The sequence below is a fragment of the Saimiri boliviensis genome, chromosome 16 (assembly GCF_048565385.1).
Source record: "Saimiri boliviensis isolate mSaiBol1 chromosome 16, mSaiBol1.pri, whole genome shotgun sequence".
NCBI classification, from domain to species: Eukaryota; Metazoa; Chordata; class Mammalia; order Primates; family Cebidae; genus Saimiri; species Saimiri boliviensis.
Window position 1 is genome coordinate 38,037,311 of NC_133464.1, and position 21,938 is coordinate 38,059,248.

The 21,938-nt window shown below is 36.7% G+C and overlaps 1 protein-coding gene across 15 annotated transcripts in view; it reads left to right on the forward strand.

Moving 5' to 3' along the window:
* The window catches only part of KLF12 (KLF transcription factor 12), a 466,131-nt gene that overhangs the window by 133,472 nt on the left and 310,721 nt on the right, over positions 1 to 21,938 (forward strand). For 13 of the 15 annotated variants that reach the window (XM_074387618.1, XM_074387613.1, XM_074387611.1 and 10 more), the window contains one exon: positions 18,745 to 18,808. The exons of the other annotated variants lie outside the window; for them this stretch is intronic. In XM_074387618.1, coding sequence (XP_074243719.1) covers positions 18,776 to 18,808 — 33 coding nt within the window. In that variant the 5' untranslated portion in view covers positions 18,745 to 18,775. The remainder of the gene's footprint in view (positions 1 to 18,744; positions 18,809 to 21,938) is intronic. 15 annotated transcript variants of the gene reach the window in all.

The window sequence follows — 21,938 nt, forward strand, 5'->3', positions numbered from 1 at the left end:
TTGTGGGATTCTTTTTTTCACGAATATTTTTGATCTGCAGTTAGTTGAGTCTGTGGATGCAGAACCCAAATATAAGGAGGGCTGACTGTATATCCAAAATATGATCATTTCAACATGTATCAATAGAAAGTGATCAGTAAATGATTAGTGAACTATTTAAAGTGACTTTCGTATTGCACACTCACAGAACAACTGAAATTGCACGAACTACATGGAGATGCTCCATGGACATATGGGCCTGGTGGTCAGTCAGAGAAGCCACCACTGGTAGGTCTGTTGTTGGCCTTTTGCCTCTGCAGGACTGTGAGCAGAGATTTTATACTGTTCCAATTCATACTTCCATGGCTTTATTTATTCATTTATTTATTGCTCCGATGTGTGCTTTCTGAAATCTAGCATCCTTCATTATTTTTAACTACACTAGTGAGTTAGTTGGAAAAGGGAGGAAGGAGTTTAAGTATTTGTTAATTCAGTGAATGAATTATTAAAGTTCATAGTGAAGGATCAAGGTGTAGATTTCCTAATAATTAAGGGAATAAGACCACTGGTATTAAAGAGGCAATAAAAAGGAGAGTGTAGAAGTGACTGAAAATCAAAGCCTAATTCTGAAATAGATTAAATTTTTTAAAATAAAGCCAAAAAAATCTGTAAGTAGGAATTCTGGATGATGGATTTTTAGAATGATCTTTTCCTTTGTATGTTTGTTTAGTTTATTTGGATGATATTACTATGAAAAATCATGAACCAGTCTTCTGTTGCCTCTCTGTAAAAGGAGAATGTGACATTAAAGCATGTTCCTAGAAATCTGGTTGTATTTATTAGCTACATTTCTCCTTTCTTAAATTAGCATAATTTAAGATTATAGAATACACAGAGAGGTTCATGCAGCTTTTTTTGATCTTGTTAGACACCAGCAACTTCAAAAGCCTAGTAGTATCGATTACTTCTGTTTTAAAAACCAAAACTGTACTTATCAATAAGAAAAAAATAATTAACTACAAACACCTTCTACAAATGACATGTTTTAGATTCTCCAAATATGGCAAAACGATATAATGTAGGCATTATTTAAGCCATTTTTGGATGTGAAAAACTGGATTTTAGAGAAATTATGGCTATGCCATGACTTGGAAACAGAAAAGCTGGCCATTAAATGTAGGGCGTAGCATGCCACATCTCATCCAGAATCAGGAGAGGAATAGTCATTTAAGGAAACGTAATTGCCTCTGAACTCTGCAATTATTGTTTGTGGTCTTACCAAAATGGGTGGGGGAGTTGCTTTCCAGTAACTTCTGAGGCCCCTGGGACTTTTGGGGTATGTGTGTAGGGTGGTGTTCTTGCATAATGTCTTTGAGAAAACCTACATTAAAAGTGAAATACAGCTGGGTGTGGTGGCACCCGCCTGTAATTCCAGCACTTTGGGAGGTCAAGGAGGGTGTATCACCTGAGGTCAGAAGTTTGAGACCAGCCTGGGCCAGTAGCAAAACCCAGTGTCTACCAAAAAAGTCAGCCGGGTGCGGTGGCGCATGCCTGTAATCCTAGCTTTCAGGAGGCTGAGGTAGGAGGCTTCCTGGAGCTCATGAGATGGAAGTTGCAGTTGACTCTGAGATCTCACCACTGCACTCCAGTCTGGGCAATACAGTGAGACACTGTCTCAAAATAAAAATAAAAATAAATAAAAGCAAAATACACCGGCAAACAAGATCTGCATTATACTTCATTTAATTTAAGCTCCTTCAGTCACAGACCACCCGTGGAGAAATACTTCCCAAATGGTAACTAGACTCAGTCTGCCAGTGGCTCCTGGTTAGAACTTGAGAATGAGAGCACCAGACTCTTCTGTGCCTGCCTGGATCCAAAAGTAAATGCTGCAGTCACAATTCATGTAGAACTTCTGAGATACGGCCATATTTAACATATACATTTATTGACTGTACTTATAGGACCATACACACCATCAGATCAAATCATTTGCAAATATGCTGTTTCTGGAGTTCTTCAAAAATTACCATGTTTCTCTCCTTCGCTCTTGTTCTCCTAAAATCCATTCTGACTGCTGCCTACAGAACAACCAGGCTTAGCACTTCCTTCTAGCTCACATCCCAGAAGCTTCAGGGAGAGGCAAAATGGCATGAGGAAAAGATTGTGGACTTTGAGATATTTCAACCGTGAATTCACATCCCAGCTATTTGGTTGAATAGCCATTGACTTGTCTTTCTTAACTTGTAAGTGGAAGTTAATATCCTTTTTTCACAAGGTTATCATGAAGATTACTTAACATACTGTGTGTAAAGTTCTTACGACACTGCCTGACACATAACCTGATTTATGAATTACATTTTCACTGCTGAAATACTATTGTAAGTAATATACTGCTTTAAAATTTTCAAGACAGTGACAGATACATTCCTGAGTATTCCAAGTGTCTATGGTAAAACAGTAGGGAAACAAATTATTTACAGTCGCAGATAAACTGTTACAATGCAGTGCTTTATTGAACTGTGCTTAGAAAAGAAATCCTCTCTGCTCACCTTCAGAATTCCTTAAGGCCACAAATCCATCCTCTGCCAGCTTTGGAGAATCCTTCAGCTACTGCTGCATTCACAAGCTCAGCTAGGAAATAGTGAAAATATTTCACTCCATGGTCTTCATTTGTAGCTCCTAAAAATCTCCTTTTCAGAGTGACTAGAAAGAGGAGTGCTGGTTACAATGAACGTAAGTTACCAATTTTATTCTTGCCTGAAGCAGGTTGGGAGCTACTGCGAATGAGAAGATTGGTTAAATTTTATAAATTCATCAGTGTAGAGTTAGAACTCAAATTTTGTTAACAATATTTATTCCAGCACTTTACAGTTGTCATGAAGACTTGTGCATTTACAAAATGTAGGATTTGTAGGATCCATAACTTCATTAATGAAAAGAGACTCAAAGATCTTCAACTCCTTAATCTCATAAAGGAGGATGCTAAGACCCAGAAAGTTTAACTAACTTGACAATTGGCATATACAGAAGTTAATTGTAGTATTGTGGTGTAATTAAGGAAAAATGACCAAATTGTTTTCTCCATGTAATTTGCTGTAAATCTTAATTAGTGAATCAAATAATATTTAGTGGTCAGCCAGAAGAATTCATCATATTGCAAAGAACAACAGAAACCCCAAGCAAAATGCATTGTTTATCTTTTTTGCCTTAAAAACTGCAGCTGGTATAAAGGACTTGTCAGGATAGATGGAGTACCAGATGTGTTTCCAGTTATTGGGCCTCCTCTAAGCAAGAGTGGCTCATGTACCCTCTCTTGTTAATTGATTGGTCCTTGGTGATAGCTGATTTTGGAGTGACTCATGCATATACTGAACATCACTCTATAATGTGGGTAATGTGACTTAAAATTAGAAATTCATCTGATCAAAATTTCTCTCACAGGAGAGTTTTTGTTTGTTTGTTTTAGTTAAATAAAATGTGTAAAAATTACATAAATCATAAGTATATGCCGCAGTAAGATTCAGAATTCAACACATCCATGTAAAGACCACCCAGATAAAATATTAAAACATTACCATCCCTGAAGTCTACCCTGGTGTCTCTTTCCAGGTAGTTGTTGTCACTCTCCCAGTGTAACCGCTACTTTGATTTAATATCGATTAATGTTAACTGGTTTTTAATCTTTCGAATGCACTCAAACTGTGTGCACTTTTGTAACTGGTTTAATTTTGTTTTACATTGTATTTCTTTTTCTTATGTACCAATTGTTTGTTCTCATTGTTGCATAGCATTTCATTATTTGAATATGCTATAACTTAATTATCCATTCTACCGTTGATGCAATTTGGAATTTTTATATTTTTGACTACTGCACATAGTACTATAATATTCTTGGTGTAGTTACTTCAGTAAATATATGAGCTCATTCTTGGTTTTAATATTGTCCATTTTATTAGCTGTCATTTGTGACTAGTACCTTTGGTATCTGAGGAATCTTTGCCTATCATAAGATTATGATGATATTCTTTGTAATTTTTCCTAGAAACTTTATTGGTTTACCTTTCATATTATATCCATCTGGAATAGATTTTTGTGTATGATGTCAGGTGGGTATTAAAGTTCACTTTGTCTTCCCATAAGGTATTCAGTTGACTGAGCACAGTTTATTGAAAAGGTTGTGTTTTCCTGATTGCAGACTAGTAAATAATCAGGTAACCACATTCATAATTATGTGAGTTCATAGATCAGCTTATCTGGACTTGTATATCAGCTCCAAAATGTCTTAATCATAAGAGCTTATAATAGGTCTTAGTATGTGAGAATGTAAGTCTCCAGTGTTCTTTTACTTTAATAGCCTTGGCTATTCTTGGTTCCTCACATTCATATTTTAAATTTAGAATCAGTTTTTCAGCATGTGTGCATTTTGATTGGGTTTGTATTTAATCTACAGATACTGGGATTTTGATTGTGTTTGTATTGATTCTGCAGATCAATTTAAGAAGAATTTACATTTTAATATGGTATTTTCCTACCTATGAACATGGTATATCGCTCCATTTACTTAGAACTTCTTAAATTCTCTCGAGTGTTTTGCTTTTTTCAATGTAGATGTTTTGAATATCTTTTACATTTATTTTTAAGTATTTACTTAATGCCATTTTTTGTTTGTTTTTGAATTTCCAGGTATAATTTTTTTTTGTTCTGGTATGCTGTTTTTGTATATCTGTGTACAAAAATCAGTGGTGATACTAAATTTATGTTAATTCTAATATTGTGACTATCAGATATTCATATTTTCTGCTACAGAGTTGTGTTTTCCATGAATAATAACAATTTGTTTTAAAATAGTCTTTATACGTAGGCTTTATGGTACTTGCTAGAACCTCCAGCATTAGCTGTATTGGGGTGATGAAAAACATCCTTGTCTTTTTCTGATTTCAGTGGGGAAAGTTTTCAGCATTTCACCACAAAATGTGATGCTTATGGTAGATTTTTAAAGGTACTTCTATTTATAGATTCTAAGATTAATTTTAAAAAAAAGATGGCTGTGTTGATTTTATCCAATACTTGTTTGTGTCCATGTGAGGAGATGATAATGCGGGAGGGATTTGGCTGTCGGCAGAGATGAAGCCCTTCCTGGAGGAAGAGGAGGAAACCCTTTCCTCTTCAGAAGGTCTGTGAAAGTCCATGGAAATTGAGATGTACTAGAAAAAAAGAATCTACATTCTTGAGACTGGAATTATCATGATGAAATACCTGAAACATTAGCCAGGTACATTTGTCATGTGCATTCGAAAGAGCAGAAACTAGAGATGAACAAGTCGTTCAGACTTGTTAAATGAGAGCCTTAAGGAGATGAGGTGGCAAAGGAAAACTGCAAAAGTAAATCTGAAGAGTTTTTGGAAAGAGGATGGATTTTTGTTAGACAATAGTAGAAAAGGACATTAACATTGACTCAAAGATAGCGTTGAAGCAATTGGATGTTGATGACTTCTGACTGAAATGGGAACGCAGGAAAAATATTTTTATTGAGGCAAAAATAATGGCTTCAGTTTTGGGTTCTTGGAAATGCTACTGTCTCCGATGGTAAACCATTTTGTATAGGGAAGCAGTCTTGGCTGTAAATCTCCATGGCTTTTGTAATCCCAGGCATATGATAAGATGATAAATGTATTTTGATTTGTTCAGTGGTATGTGTGTACAAAAAGTAGAGATTTAGGTGGGAAATTATGCCCAAAGATGTTCATTTGGGAGTTACCTGGGAAGGTGATAATTGAGACTCATAATAGTTGAACTTCCTAAGAGATCGAACAGTGAGAGAATTACCACGTCTTAAGGTTAGGGCAACTCTTGGAAGATACCTCTGTAGGGAGGAAGAATCTTCAAAAGACATCTGATGGCAGTGGTTAGAGAGAACAGAGATAAGAATCAGAGAAGTCGCTGAAATTTGGAGGAGTTTTCCAGGTGTCTATCATGCCAAATAGACATCAGCAATCAAAGAGACCATAGCAGGGAGGGTAGATAAAATAGTTAATAGGTTGTGATTACATGTCTGAGGAATGACAGAAATGTTGTGCAACTACGTGAAGCAGTAGAACTAGCCAAAAGTAGTGTTGTATAGTAAACATCTGATTATTTTTAAGGCAGAAGAGATGACTTCTATGCTGGAGAGGAATACAGAATGAGAACCCCGATGTGGTGAGGGGAAGGAAAATGCCCTGAGCCAGATCAAAAGCCTTTAAAAAAAATACTTGACGTAGTAGTATATAGTATAAAGCATTTTATTTAGCTGAAGACTGAAGCATGTTAGAATTTGAAGCTTATGAATAAATACAAAAACACCATTATAGAGGTTAGCAACCAGCAACCTTCTGTGATAAAGGAAATTTGTATGCGTTGGACAAAGATTGCCATCTACAAAGATCTCCAAATAGTATGTTCCATGCCCTTTGTGTGGCTCTTGTATTCATTTAGATGCTGATTGGCTGCTCTTTTCACGTTAAAGTTGAACGGACTGAGTTATGTGTTTACACTGTAGCTCTATTCCCGATTTCTAGTAAGTTGTCATCTAATTTTCCTGAACTGAAATGCAGTTATTTTCATCTTCCGTACCCTGGTTCCATGGAGAGATGAACTGTGTCAAACCACATACCTGGTGCCTACTGTTGCCAGATTTATTGGTGCTTCCCCAAAGTGCAGCATACCGCTGCCAACCTCTTAAAATTTTGAAATATATGTTATACGATGTCTTTTTCATCTTTAAATCCCCACTGATAGGCAAGGATACTTATATATAATTGTGTAAATGAGAGAATTAGTACATATGATTATAGAGATTGTATAGTTCCTTTATATTTATTTGTTTCTGTATATTTCAATACATTTTAGGAAATTAACTATTTGAAAGCATTTAAGTTTATTTGCTTAGCTTTTAAAATGAGATGTAAGCTCTTTATTATTTGGTTACCTTATTGAGGTTGTTTAATATTATGTTCATAGCAGTACCTTCAGTATCAGCAAATAATCTAATGTTGTTTCCCTCAGCTCAGATTACTTAAATCTAAATATTTTGCCAAAACTGTGCATAAATTACTTTTTGAAATTATGTAATTTATAGCTGCTTGGGGTAACAGCCTCAAGCACAAATTAGAAATACATTTTTGAAATGTATTTTCAGAGTTGACTGTTTTATTTTAAAGACATTCTCAAAGAATGCAGTTTATTTGTGAAGTGAAAAGTTAAATTTCTTTTCTTGTCTGTGCACAGGTTTGGATGTCACTAATGAGGAAAGGGGAAGGAGAATTTTCATCCATTAATCCTAAGTTTCGTGTTGAACTTTACACAAATTTTAAAATCTTTGGAAATCTCTAAAATCTTAAATGATTTACAGAAAGGGTTAATTTCTAATTAATGGAGAAACTTAAAATACTGGCTTTATCATAATATTGGGCACAATTTCAAATAATCTCAGATTTGGAATATTTTTTCTTTTCCTTTATTGGAAAAGCATCTGAAATACCTTATTTTAATCTGCTTGAGAGGAAAACACCAAAACTCTCTTGTTGCAGTTGGCTTTCTGTGTACTTTCCATAAATAAAGATACCACACTGTTGTGCATTACATGATAAAGTTATACCAAGATTGTTTATAAGAATCATCATTTAAGTAATAATGATTAAGTTAAAATGATGAAGACTGGAGCCACACTGCAGGTTTCAAAATTCTGCTTTTGTCGCTTGTTAGGCAAGTTACTTCTCTGTGTTTCCACATCTGTAAAATGAGAATAATGATTCCACTTGCTTCACAAGGTTGTGAAGATTAATGTCAGTTAATAGACAATAGAGTAGTTAGAACAGTTGTTAGCACGTAGTAAATTCATGTTAAATATTTGCTGATGCCAGAACTGCTGTCACCACTACAACCTTTACTAGTGGGATTTGATACCATTCCACTCCGAACAATTTTAATTCAGTGCTTTGGCTAGTGGCTTTCCTTCTTTGTATCTCCCAAGATGTGTTTAGTCACCTTTGGGAATAAAGTTAGAGACTGAAAGGATTCTTAAAAAAAAAACAAAAACAAAAACAGGTGTTTTCTGCATGATATTATATTTAAATTAAAGCATAAAAATACATTCCCCATGCTTGGAGAGATACATGTGAGGACTTAACCTGCTTACTCACAATAATTATTTGATGATGTCATTTCACTTGTGAACATGGTAGTTTTGTGTGTGTCTCCAAATAGGTTTGTAAGCCTGCAGTGGGGCACTTTTTGTTTTGAGATTACTTTTCAAAATGCCATTGACATTCCTTGGCTGCTGCACTATTTTTCAAAATCATTTATTTTTTTGGAGTATTTCTGAAACTTACATAACTTCAGGATTTTGTCTCCTGTCCATTTTTCAGCAAAGCTTAACCATGTATGCGTACACGTGCGGACACTCTATCTGTAAGCATATTTTCATTGATTCATATTGTACAATAAATACTGTGCATTATTTGATCTTTGGTGGCAAGCAATGTCAGAAATATCAAGAGTCATGTGGAACATGACATAATTCTTACTCATTTTTCATAGATTTCTTGCAATTATATTTTGGTGGTCCTGATGTAGCATACCTAATGTAAATCCCTTTGTCTCGTAAGATAAATGTACACCTGAGACACAAGAAGTTAGACTTACAGAATTGCTTGTATTGTTTCCTTGAAATGAATCTCCCTTCCATACCACAGGCTTCTTTTCCACATTAGAGTCCCTCTTTCAGTTGGATAGGCTGATATGTTAACTCATGGGATATTCACTCTAATATTCACATATATTCTTGTAAGTTAGGCATATTTTCACATTCGTGTATGATTATTCTCATTCAGACTTAAATCTACTACCTAGTACACCTCCTTTCCCTGAAATGTCTTGTCTTCCCCATTTTTCAAGACTCAGCTTTGTGTCCGTGCTTCTGTGAAGCCTCTCTGATTTCCTCCCACTTGCCACTGTACTCTGTTCTTTGACCAGAGCTCCTGTGATGTTACAAAGGATGGCCTCTTGATCTGAATTACAGAATATTAACTTTAATCACACTTATTTTCACTGTGAAATGTGGACATTGGTCCAACTTACCTGGAATAACTGTGGTTTTTTCCATGAATTCAATTAAATAATAAATATCAAAGTACCTAGTCAGTGTTAACTATATAGTAAAACATTGAAGAGATGGTAGATAATAGTGTTACAGTTATGTCACTTACCCATGTTCAGCCTCCCTTTGTTGATTGTGAGCTTCTGTGTGTCAGGTTCCATGGAATATTATTATTGATGTTCTCAGATCTTTGCACATGGGTGATTTGTGTGTGATTTGATAACGGAACGTGTTTGCCATGTAATATGCATTACTATTATAAACCAGTGATTTTCATTACCTTCTAGGAATTGTTGGAATAAGGTTGAGTTGATCTTCTTCAGTTTTAGTATTTTTCCATTTTGAAATTAGTTGTTGTTGGTTCTTATAAATAAGAATCAGACCAGGTACAGTGGCTCATGCATGTAATCCCAGCACTTTGGGAAGCTGAGGTAAGAATGCCACTTGAGGCCAGGAATTTGAGACCAGCCTGGGCAACATGGCAAAACTCTGTCTCTACAAAAAATTAGCTGAATGTGGTGGCATGAGCCTGTACTCCCAGCTACTCAGGAGGCTGAGGCAGGAGGATCACCTGAGTCTAGGGTGGTCGAGGCTGCGTTGAGCCTTGATCGTGCCATTGTACTGTAGCCTGGATGACAGAGTGAGATCCTGTCTCAAAAAATAAAAAATAAAAAATAAAAACAAAAAAGTAAATAAGAAAATAATTTGTCATTTTCAACAAATATTATTTTTATTTTCTGAGATTATGTAGTAATGAGAGAAGCATATTGTTAAGCAATCTGTTTGACAGTTGTTGAGAAATACTAATTGATTATATATTATGACAGGTAGCTATGTGTTGAGGACGAGATTCTGAGATACATAGAGCAAAGACGATAACTAAATACACAAACTTGGATTGATGAATTCAGCCAGTCAAAGCTATCATTCAGAAAGGCACTCGGCAACCTGTAAGATAATCGTTAAAAATATCAAAGTGTCTTGTTTCTGGATCACTATGTCAAAATGTCAGTAAAACAAATCTATTCAGTCCTTTGATTGATCTTTCAAATTTTATTCTAAAATCTCCCTTTGTTAAAAGTTCCTTGGGCCAAGATGTGCATAGAGATTGAACATAAAGTTTCCTAAAATACTTTGTCTTCTAATATTTTCTAATTATTGCAAAATATTTTGAGAATGCAAATTTCATTTAAATGTCAACCATAATTAAGCATGTACCATTTGTTTTTCTACTCAAGCTTCACAGTTTGATGGAATGTTTTCCCCACAATTTAATAAATATTTGTTTTATTTCACATGAATTAATTCAAAAGTGTGGATAAGAGCAACATATTTTAATAAACTATTATTGTGATGGACTAGAAAATAAATGTATTCACTAAGCAAACTGTTTGCTATGCATTTGATTAGGATTTATCTTGCTTAACATTGGCAGGTTATGTATGCATACAGGCAACAATTAATAGGAAAGCCAAATATATATACTGCATACTGAGCAAAGCAACTTATTTTTTCTTGATTATGTCATAGATCTCTAGTACTGTATCTAAAACTTTTTAAACTGTTTACCCCACAATGTCCTGTAGCTAGCTGTGTTCAAACAACACCAAATGAAGGGAAGTGGTAGAGAAATTCTTAGGCTGTGTGAACTATGCATTTGTACTTGGTAGCAAATACGCGTATGATTTCATTTTCAGTTGCTTTCAAAATTTTTGATTTGGAATTCTATGTATAAATCACACAGCTACATTTTACATATAGTGCCGTGAAATAAACTGGAGATTACTGCCTAAATGGGCACCCTATTCTTCCCTTCCTTCCACCAACCTCTCAAAACCCCAAAGATTTTAACATCTTCAACATGATAGTTAAAAATGCATTCCGATAGATAGGATTAAGAGAAGGATGTGAGTGTTCTTCTTCTGGCAGTGCAAATGTGTGTGTGGCCAAGTTACTTTTGGCAGAATGCATCACTACATGTGGTAGTACTTATGGTACTTACGTGCACGTCCAAATGGCACATGTTTATATTTTGTTACAATTTACATCACATAAATTAGACATACAAAGACAAAATTTAATCATCTTGTCAATCCTTTGCAGTACAAATCAGATTTTTGACTATGCAGTCCTGATAAAATGGCAATTACACTTGAAGCTGAGTGTAGCATAAATTACTTTTCAACCTGTTATATTGAATACAATATATGTAAAATAAATGTTTAATTCATTTGCTATGGTTACTTTCTCTTAAAGGCTTATTTGTTCTCTGGGTGCATAGAATGATAGGGTGTAATGGAATGGAAGCTGCAAACAGATTAAAAGAGTAATTTCCATGTCAGTGTGCTTTTGCTTTACCTTCTCCCTCTGAAAATGGGCTGTTTATCCAGTGATCTTTGTTGTTAAGTGACTGCTCAAGCTTTGAGGCGTACCCTGCTCCAAATGGGACCTTAGTTCTTAAACTTTACTTTCTGTAGTAGTATCTGCTGTTTTAAATAGTGAAGAATCCTTGCATGGAAGCATAATTTCAGGGAAATGTAAAGCTGTAAATGGGAAAGTGTTTTATAAATGAAGTATTTTAAATCAACTTACGCAATGAACAGAATTCCAAGGGGATCTTTATTGAATATGGCTTACTACTGACCTCTGAAGTTCCTTTCTCATATTGCATTACTGGCTATTGCATCTTTGAATTTTCTTAATGGCGGAATTACGAGCACTATACTGTGAGATCCTAGGGTGTAGATTCCATTTCCTGTGGATCCCAGGGCTTTCCTATAAGAAACATGCAAGTATGGCTGAAGGTGATATTGAGGAAGTATAACTTTGTATCAGGTATGTCATAGCTTTCCCTAGTTTTCAGGAAAGCGGAAGTGGAAAAGGGGTTGGGCACTTGGTTATAAACGTAGGGAGTAGAAATAGGAGTGACATTTCTTTAATACCCGATATGTACCAGACATTTTGGTATATACATTCCCTTTTAAATATTCTTAGCTTAAAAAAAAAAAGGTGGAGGGAGAGTTTATGATACCAGTTTAATAAGAGGCAAAGGGCGCATGTAAAATGGAAACAACTTGCCCCAGGTCACATTACCCCCAACTGTTAAGGCTGATGTTCCTTCATCTGGCTTTTTTTTTTTTTTTTGAGACGGAGTTTCGCTCTTGTTACCCAGGCTGGAGTGCAATGGCGCGATCTCGGCTCACCGCAACCTCCGCCTCCTGGGTTCAGGAAATTATCCTGCCTCAGCCTCCTGAGCAGCTGGGGTTACAGGCACGTGCCACCATGCCCAGCTAATATTTTTTTGTATTTTTAGTAGAGATGGGGTTTCACCATGTTGACCAGGATGGTCTCAATCTCTTGACCTTGTGATCCACCCACCTCGGCCTCCCAAAGTGCTGCCATTACAGGCTTGAGCCACCGCGCCCGGCTCATCTGGCTTTTAAAGCTGGATCTTTTCCACAATGGCATCACAGCCTTTCTCAGATGGAGTGGAATATGCCATTTGTTCATGTGAAATCCTGACCTGCTGGATATAATGGAGTTTCTGAAACTTCTGTATTGTCATCTGGATTTCCTGATGAGTCAAAGGAGAGAGGGTAGAACTTTGTGCCTGGGTTTTTTTCTGGAGGAAGGGATATATGCTATAAAATAGGTGTGTCATTATAAAATATTTCCATGAAATCTTACTTGGAAGTTTTTTGTGCTTTCTTTTTTTAACTTAGGAGATCTTTACTATGATGATCTTGTGTTACTAAATTTAGTGAGCATTGGATTACTTATAGGAGAATAATGCCTTCTTTATGGACTCCACCCACCCTAATTGAAATGATGTCTATTATCACCTTTTAATGTTTAATTATGAATTGTGAAAGTTAAATGTGTTTCATATGTAGACTTTACTTAGAAAATGTGTACCTGAAGTGGAAAGTAAAGTACTATTCTCTCCTATCATGAGAGGCATCTCTGTTCCTATAGCCATGATTTGCTAGCTGCGGCCTGTATTTAAAAACTCTAGTTTGCTTCTCTGTAGAGAATTATGTGTGTCCAGTGGAAATTCGTGTGCCTCTTCTTGGTCGTAAGATGTGTCAATCTGTACAAGTTCAAAAGAGATACAGTAGGTGTCACCTGTCACCTAGCAACAAGCATTCTTCTTTGTATCTTTAGCTACTTTTCATTTTTAGTCAAAATAGCTATGAAAACGTAGCACTTAGATTTGCATTTATCTCCAGAAATATTTAGATTAACCTTCAAATATTTTTAGTTCCCAAGATAACTCACTCTGACAGATGAAACAGAAATAACTTGAAGTAGAGAAAAAGAAACTTACATGGTAGAAACCTTGATGCGCAGAGCAAGGCAGGCCTGGACCTGTTACATAACATCACAGACTGACATGGACAAAGCCTGCCTGTCGAGTTCCCTAGTTGGCTTTAAAAATTATGGTAACTGAACTGAATATGTATATAAACCTTTAATAGCTGATTTTTAAAATCAGTGCTGGAAAATACAGGATCATAACTAATGAAGCAGTGATTTGTCAACCTGAATCTAGAAGACAGAATTCCAAATAAGATTGCTATACCAACACCACTATTCAATTTGCTCGAAACAGAGCAACTAAATTACCTTTGAGCAGAGAGTAGAATCCCTGACTAGTTGGATGTCTAGTGTGAGTCTCTGTCTCTATTTAAAGATACACAAAGGGATTCTCAGAGGATCTAGCAACAAGTATACTTATAGATCCTGAGTATTTAAAATGTATTAAACACTAACCTTTAAAGACTGAGAACATAATAGATCATTTAAGATGTGATGAAGAGCAAGCAATCTGGTACTGTAGTATAATATAATGCCTGTACTCTGAGGTAATTATTACAGAGTAACTGCTTATTTGTTAAAGTAGATAGCATTCACTTTCATTATGGCCAAGGTCACTTCTGTTGTCCAGGGTGTACTGTCTTGAATTATAAAGGAACTCAAATGATCATATGTGGAAATTTCAAGACAGAAAAAGGGAAAGTGAATAATTTAAAAATCATTGTCTATTGCTTGAAGCTACTAAAGAGAAACAAGTGTAACTGGAATTTCTCCAGTCTCTTCTCTAAAACCATGAGTATTTATTCATGGTTCTAGGCAGCAATATTTTGGTTTAAAAGTAAACCTGGCCGGGCGCGGTGGCTCAAGCCTGTAATCCCAGCACTTTGGGAGGCCGAGGCGGGTGGATCACGAGGTCGAGAGATCGAGACCATCCTGGTCAACAAGGTGAAACCCCGTCTCTACTAAAAATACAAAAAGTTAGCTGGGCATGGTGGTGCGTGCCTGTAATCCCAGCTACTTAGGAGGCTGAGGCAGGAGAATTGCCTGAGCCCAGCAGGCGGAGGTTGCGGTGAGCCGAGGTCGCGCCATTGCACTCCAGCCTGGGTAACAAGATCGAAACTCCGTCTCAAAAAAAAAAAAAAAAAAAGTAAACCTAAAATACTTTCAAAAGTATAGTATTTTATGCCTTGTCATTTTTCAGGTTTGTCACATTGAAATAAGCTGCCAATCCTTTGCTTTTCTTCACCGAATGACAGTTGAGAAACATTTTTGAAGCCAGGAAAATGAGGACCAAAACCATGCATGATGAGCATTTTGATGAGGCCACTGGCCTTTAAAACTTCTGTGCTTTGGGGAGATTTACTGGATAATTTCAGAAACCTATTTGGCAGAGCTAAGTAAATTTAATTCGGAAATTGATGAGCTATTAACTGTTACTGGAAATGTGCCATTTTCCTATTTTATATCATGGCTTGTTTTTGATAGGGATTTGAGGGGAAAAACCAAAGGCCCCTTAGCATGAATAAAATGAGATATGCATCTGTTCTATCTTGTGGCCTCCATTTAGATAAATCTTTTTTTTTTTTTCCTATTCAATATCTAGGCTGTTGATTAAAGAGTGGTAATTCTCACAGGTATGACATTTAACATTTTACAGATTGCTGTATAAACATTACTGCAATTAGAGTAGGCAAGGTAGATAAACAGGTATTATTATTATCCTTGCTTCTTAGAGAAGAGAACTGGGCATCAAAGAGGTTGAATGAGTTGCTGAAGTTCACACAGCCAGAAGATGACAGAGGTGAGACTAAGGACAGCAGGTCTTCTCAACTCTAATCTGTGTCCTCATCTCTAACCTTCATTTGTGCCACTTTTAAAGCATGGGTGAGGGGGGATCTAAAAGGCGAGAGATGAATCTTGAACCTTCTTTTAGGAGCCTGAATTGGATGGAAAGCAAAAACTTGTTTTGTAACAGGCTCTCCCCTGCTTTAAAACATACAGAATTACACATTTAAATTGTTGAAGTTTGCAAACATAGGTGGTATGGCAAACCACAAAGAGCCATGCAGTAAGATTTGGGACTAAGGCAGGGGTTTCATAAGAATCTTGACATTATCTAACTTGTTACCTTGGTTATAAAATTTACCTCTGAGCAGTTTCATCATCCTTGTCAAGTGGATCTTAAAATAGTTCATATGATCAACTCACAGAACTGCTTTATTTTATTCTTTTAAAATTTGAGATAGGGTCTTACTCTGTCATCCAGGCTAGAGTGCAGTGATGTGATCTCAGCTCACTGCAGCCTCAACCTCCTGAACTCAGGTGATCCTCCCACCTCAGCCTCCCGAGTAGCTGGGACAATAGGTATGCGCCACCATGCTTGACTAATTTTTGTATTTTTAGTAGAAACGGGGTTTACCATGTTGTCCAGGCCTTTCTTTTAAGTTAGAGTTTTGCTCTGTCACTGCCAGGTGCCAGGCTAGAGTGCAGTGGCGTGAGCTTGGCTCACTGAAACCTCTGCCTCCCTGGTTCAAGCAATGCTCCTGCCTCAGCCTCCCAAGTAGCTGGGACTACAGGCACGCACCACCGCCCAGCTAATTTATTTATTTATATTTTTACTAGAGACAGGGTTTCACCATGTGGGCCAGGATGCTCTCGATCTCTTGAACTCATGATCCGCCTGCCTCGGCCTCCCAGAGTGCTGGGATTACAGGTGTGAGCCACCGCACTTGACCCAGGGTGTTCTTGAACTCCTGGGCTCAAGAGATTTGCCTCCCTTGACCTCCCAGAGTGCTGGGATTACAGGCATGAGCCACCACCCCCAGTCCAGAACTGCTTTCAAAAAAAAGTAATAACATTGTCCAGGTGAGGTGGCTCACACCTGTAATCCAAGCACTTTGGGAGGCTGAGGCAGATGGATCATGAAGTCAGGAAATCGAGACCATCCTGGCTAACACGGTGAAACCCTGTTTCTACTAAAAATACAAAAATTTAGCCAGGCATGGTGGCACGCGCCTGTAGTCCCAGCTACTTGAAAGGCTGAGGCAGAAGAATCGCTCGAACCTGGGAGGCAGAGGTTGCAGTGAGCCAAGATCGTGCCACTGCATAGCAACCTAGGCATTACAGTGAGACTCCATCTCAAAAAAAAAAACAAAAGCAATAACAAAAGTGGTAGCACTGGAATATTTTGTCAATCCCCACATGCTGTAAACATATATGATATGTATAGTTATGTATAGTTCACATAATTTAATGTTTGTTTTAGTTTGTAGACTGTATCTAAAAATACAAATTATATAACTAAGGGTTAAGTTACCTGGGTAAGAATTATCTGCATAATTGATGCAGAAGAAGTTTGCTTTATTTGCTTTTTCTTCCATTTCTCATCATTAACTTTACTCATTTAACAAACATTTACTGGTCTCCTAAAATTTGTTGGGCTCTCTGCTGTGTGTATTGGGAAACAAAGATGAGAATGGCACAACATGTCTTCTCTTGGTGGGAGTGTAAGTTGGTACAGCTAAGTGCAATAGTATAGGATGAGGTTACCTGGGTGAGTGGTGGTTATAGTTTCCAGTGACCTCTGCTTGCCAGACCCTGCCCTGTTTCTGATTGGAGTCTGTCTGTGTCTGTTCGGAGGGGCATCCTTTCTAGTTGCATAAAAGCATCATTCAGGTTAGCAGAGACACTGGTGCACACCAAATTTACATGGAAGGGTGTTTATGTGTGATTTGTAATAAAAAATCACAAATTATAAGGCAAAAGTTAAGTAGTAAATAATGATAGATTCCTTCAGTGGAGTATTACAAATTTTTGGATTAAGCCTATGAGAAAATGCCTATGGCACATTAAATGAAAAGAATTACAGAACTACTCTGAAAAATAATGAGCCAGGTTTGACGTACCTTGAACATTCTGCTAAGAAGTTGGAACTGATTGGATTAAATATATTTTGAAGACTAGAAAGAACAAAACATGTTTGAGAACACTGTGTCTTAGGTGACTTTTTAAAAGTATTTCAAAGGATACCATGTTATGGTTTAATCATGTTAAATAGAAGAATTTTATACTTTGAATTTCAATAGAATGTTTTTAGTCTGCCACTGTAATATTAAAATATTGCATTGCCTTTTTAATAGCATGCCTGGTAAAAGCTGTAGTGCGTATTAGGAGATGTGTTTTGAGACATTGTTATAGCCAGAGAGACATATATATTTAAAAGTAGACTAAAATTAAAGGCCAGTTTTCTTCACTAGTCAAGCCCATGGAGCTCGTGAACGCTGCTGCATTTCATTTAAGGCCTTTATAAGTGAGCGAGTTCTTTTCAAATGTATGGAAACATACACAGGAAACCAGGCCCAGTGCTACAGCCCATAGACATTGGCACAGAATGGGCGCTGCTGAGAATTCTAGGGCGTGTCCCCTCTTGAGTGTAATTCCAAATGAAAAATAAAGTCAACTGTGCCTAATAAGCTGGCTCAACTGAATGCCAAAGAAAATTTGCCTCATGAAATGGAAATTCTGAAGCAAGTAACATAATGCTGAGAGAGAATAGGAAGACTTGTAAGATATATCCAAAGAGGGCAAATGGTCTATCAGAACTCCCCAATTCAATAATGTTTAATGATTTGGTGAGATCCAGGTGGTTCTGGAGATTTTGGACCCTTTAAAAACCAGATAAGTATTTAATTTATATTTAATTTTTAAAAGAAGGGATATAGATTAATTTAGATCAATTTTTTTAAAGTTAGTTGGATACTGGCTGACAAGGAGCCACCAAATTTATTTGTATTCATTATTCTGCACATTTGTAACAACTGTTAAAGAAATTACCTTTTCCTCAGTAAAACAGCATTATTTTAAATCTCTTCATTTCTAAGAATAATGAAGCCAAGTGTTCCAATTTGAGTATTTTGAGCTTCTCTTTTATAGAGTCAATTTACTTATAAACCTTTTTTGTTTTTGTTTTTGTTTTTGTTTTTGCCCTTTTCTCCCCATTTGTCTTTCTCTGATGCATCTCTCTATACTCTCCTCCGCTCTTCCTCCTTCATCTTTGTCTAGGTCTTCATTGTCTTGTGCCCAGGATCTTGTCCTAGTGTCATAGCTGGTACTTTTTCCTCTACTGCATTTTGCCCTTTCATGGCTGCTGAAGAGCAGGCCAACAACATGTAACTGAAGAAAAGTTAGGCCTCAGCTGTACTGATCATGAGCTTAAGGAACTGTAGATTCAAGATGTATTTTTTCCCCTAAGGGAGAAATAACATCAACTTGTAGAACTTTCATCATTTGTCTTTGTGTTTTTCTTGCAGGATCAATGTGACTCTAAGAACAAATGGATGAATGAATATCCATAGGAAGAGAAAAACAATAAAGGTTGGTTAGTCGGATGTTAAAATTGCATTGAAAATATTGCTACTTTGAGCATGACTTTTGGGCAGTTTATTCTCATTAGAGTATTTCCTTGTCTGAATATGAGACAGACGTCTGTACTTATATGTGCATATCTATCTGTAAAATGTAATTTTTCTTTTTAGCTTCTTAAAAAGATTATATGGAAGCAACTCCCCATTTTTGTCTGCAAGTCTAGCTGTTATTCTTTTCCAGAACTTAAGCTGGTATTTTAAGAATCAGCTTTCAGATGAATATTAAAAAATGGAAAACCGCTTGATGCAACTGATCACTGGTACAAAAAAAGAAGCCAGATTTTGTTTAATATACATCAGTTTTCTACAAACATACTTCTAATACCAGCGCCATATGGTTCATGATTGCTGTCAATTGCAGTCCTCTGCCCCTGAAGTCTCTGCTTTCCTCATCGAAGTAGGATCATCATGTAAAACTTTAATATTTGGTTTCCTACAAATACAGTATGAATAAGTGGGTGGGGGCTGTGAATTTCAACAGTCACCAAATAAGGTAAGGGCATTACCGTATTTGTGGTAGTTACTTGAGATTTTCTTGTAGTTCCTACTGGTTATAATGTAAAAATAATAGGTGACACTAAGAGAATTACAATATGGTAAACCAGCTCTATTTTATAAATAGGGTCTTACACGGAACAGGTCTCACACAGTGACTTGTGCCTCATAATTCCTCATGTAGCTGCTGAGCAATACGATTTCGTATTTTCCTTCCCATGTTACTCTTGCTGCTTCCAAATCAATACACATCTTGCCATGTCTTTTTTGCCAGCCTACCTCCACAGTTACTTACAAGTGATTTTCGAGGTTTTATCTTTCACTTAAAATTGTCTTCTTCCATCCTCATTGGTAAAATTGCTCCTTTCTAGTATTTGTAAAGTGTTTGGTCCTGTGGAGGGATATCGATTCAGATACAGTTCAAGGGAGACTTCTGCAGGTATCAGTAATGTTCTTTTTCATGACCCCAGTGTTGCCTGTGTGGGTGCATTCACTCTGTGAGGATTAACTATGCTGTGGACGTATTCGTATGTGGATCTCTGGTGTGTTAGTAAAGTGAGTCTCTGGGAGGAGGAGGGGAGAGGAGAGGCCTGATTGCAGTGTTTGTCAATTCCTGTGGGGTAATTATTCCCACTATGGCTGGTTTAGATGCTTACCAACTGCCTTGCAAGATTCCTTAAAATTCAAAAATTGGCTCTCATGAGCTGGGGATAAGCTAGCTCCAGCACACCACTGATAATTCCATTTATACAGTAAAGTTAAAAATTTTATGTATTTCTTAACACTAGAGTGGTAAAGTTAGTAAATTTAAATTTTCTTGCCTCTTCTCTATATAAACATGGAAATGTTCTTATCATGCAAAATGTATTTATCCCTTTCCTTTATAAATGATGTTGAGATAGTATTTCTTTATTTTTGTTCAATTGTCATTAAATTTTTATGCTTGACAAGATCAGTGTTACAGTGTTAGCTTTTAAGTTTATAAATTTTGGCAGTGTCATTATTCTGTAACTAATTTTTATTATGACAACTGAAGATGATAGCAAAAAGGATCATTGTGTTACTAGTTACCCTGAAGATAAACCCTGAAAATATTATGATTGACTGTAATATATGTGATTCATTCTGAACAATTGTGCCTTATAGCTCATAATTCATGAGTTCAAAAGTCTTTAAGGAGAAAGGAGCAGTGAGTATTTCATTTAATGTGTTTGTCCCATTGAGACAGAGTCTTGCTCTGTCACCCAGTTTGGAGTGCAGTGGCACGATCTTGGCTCACTGCAACCTCCACCTTCCAGGTTCAAATGATTTTCCTGCCTCAACCTCCCAAGTAGCTGGATTACAGGTGCATGCCATGACACCCAGCTAATTTTTTGTATTTTTGGTAAAGACGAGGTTTCACCATGTTGGCCAGGCTGCTCTTAAACCCCTAACCTCAAGTGATCTTCCCACCTTGGCCTCCCAGTGGGCTGTGATGACAGGCTTGAGCCACTGTGCCCAGCCTCACTGCTGTGTTTTTAAAAATAATTTTAAATACATTTTATCTGTTGTAGATGCCTTTGAACAGAGGATACATTGATACTTGCTTTTAAGTCCGCTTGAATCAGATGCTGTCAGTTTTAACAAAGTCTGATTCAGGGAAAAAATTGCAGAGTTTGAAAATTCATCTTTATATTTCAAATACTTTGACAAGGTCAATATTAAGAGGAAGTTTTAAAAATGTCAGTGGAAGCTATATTGCCATAGCATACATAATTGAAAAGGGATTTGAATATGGCTTTTAAAACTATTTTGTACATTTCCAGTTTGCCAGTTGTGACAAAATCCTGCCAAGAGCCACGGAATATCATGCTGTGCCTTTCTGCTTAGGTTCTAAAATTTAAATAGACTACTTGGGTTTCATAAAATTTCTATTGTGTCCATACTGAGAGTTTTACTTTCAGGAGCAGTTTTCATCTGCCCTTTCCAAAAAAAACCAAAAAAACAAAAACAAAAAACCTTTGCATTACTTTGCATTAAGTTTTTCTTTACTTCATTTTTAAGTTACTTCATTTACTCAGCTTCATTCCACTTGGATTTGTCCCTTTGTCATCAGCCTTTAAAAAAGAAATAAATTCTAAAAACTTTCCAGTTGACCATTATTTCTTGCTCACAAATACCAGCATAAAATCTGGTGGATACACACTTCAATGTTTTTCTACAGTTGTCCTCTCTGTGAATATGGTGGTTTGTGGTGGACCTCGCTTCTTGCTTTGCCTTGTTTTTCTTACCCCCAGCCATTTCAGTATGTTTACCCAGAGCTTCTCAGCAGCTGGCTTAGAGCAGGTGTTCAGAACGTACCCCATGCCACAGATACATTAGTCCAGCTTATCAGAGTTCACATTAAAACTTTGCTCTGTGACTACCTCTGATGAACAGCTGCCTAACCACCCAGCATTAGTGGGGTGACTTTTACTTCATGCATTTGGAAACCAAGAGAACAAGAGCAAGCCTTTCTGTGAGCGATTTCATGCCACACAAAAAGGGTTTATTTCATATTGATGTTCGTATAGCTTGTGGTTGCTTTAAATTTCATTTCCAAGTTC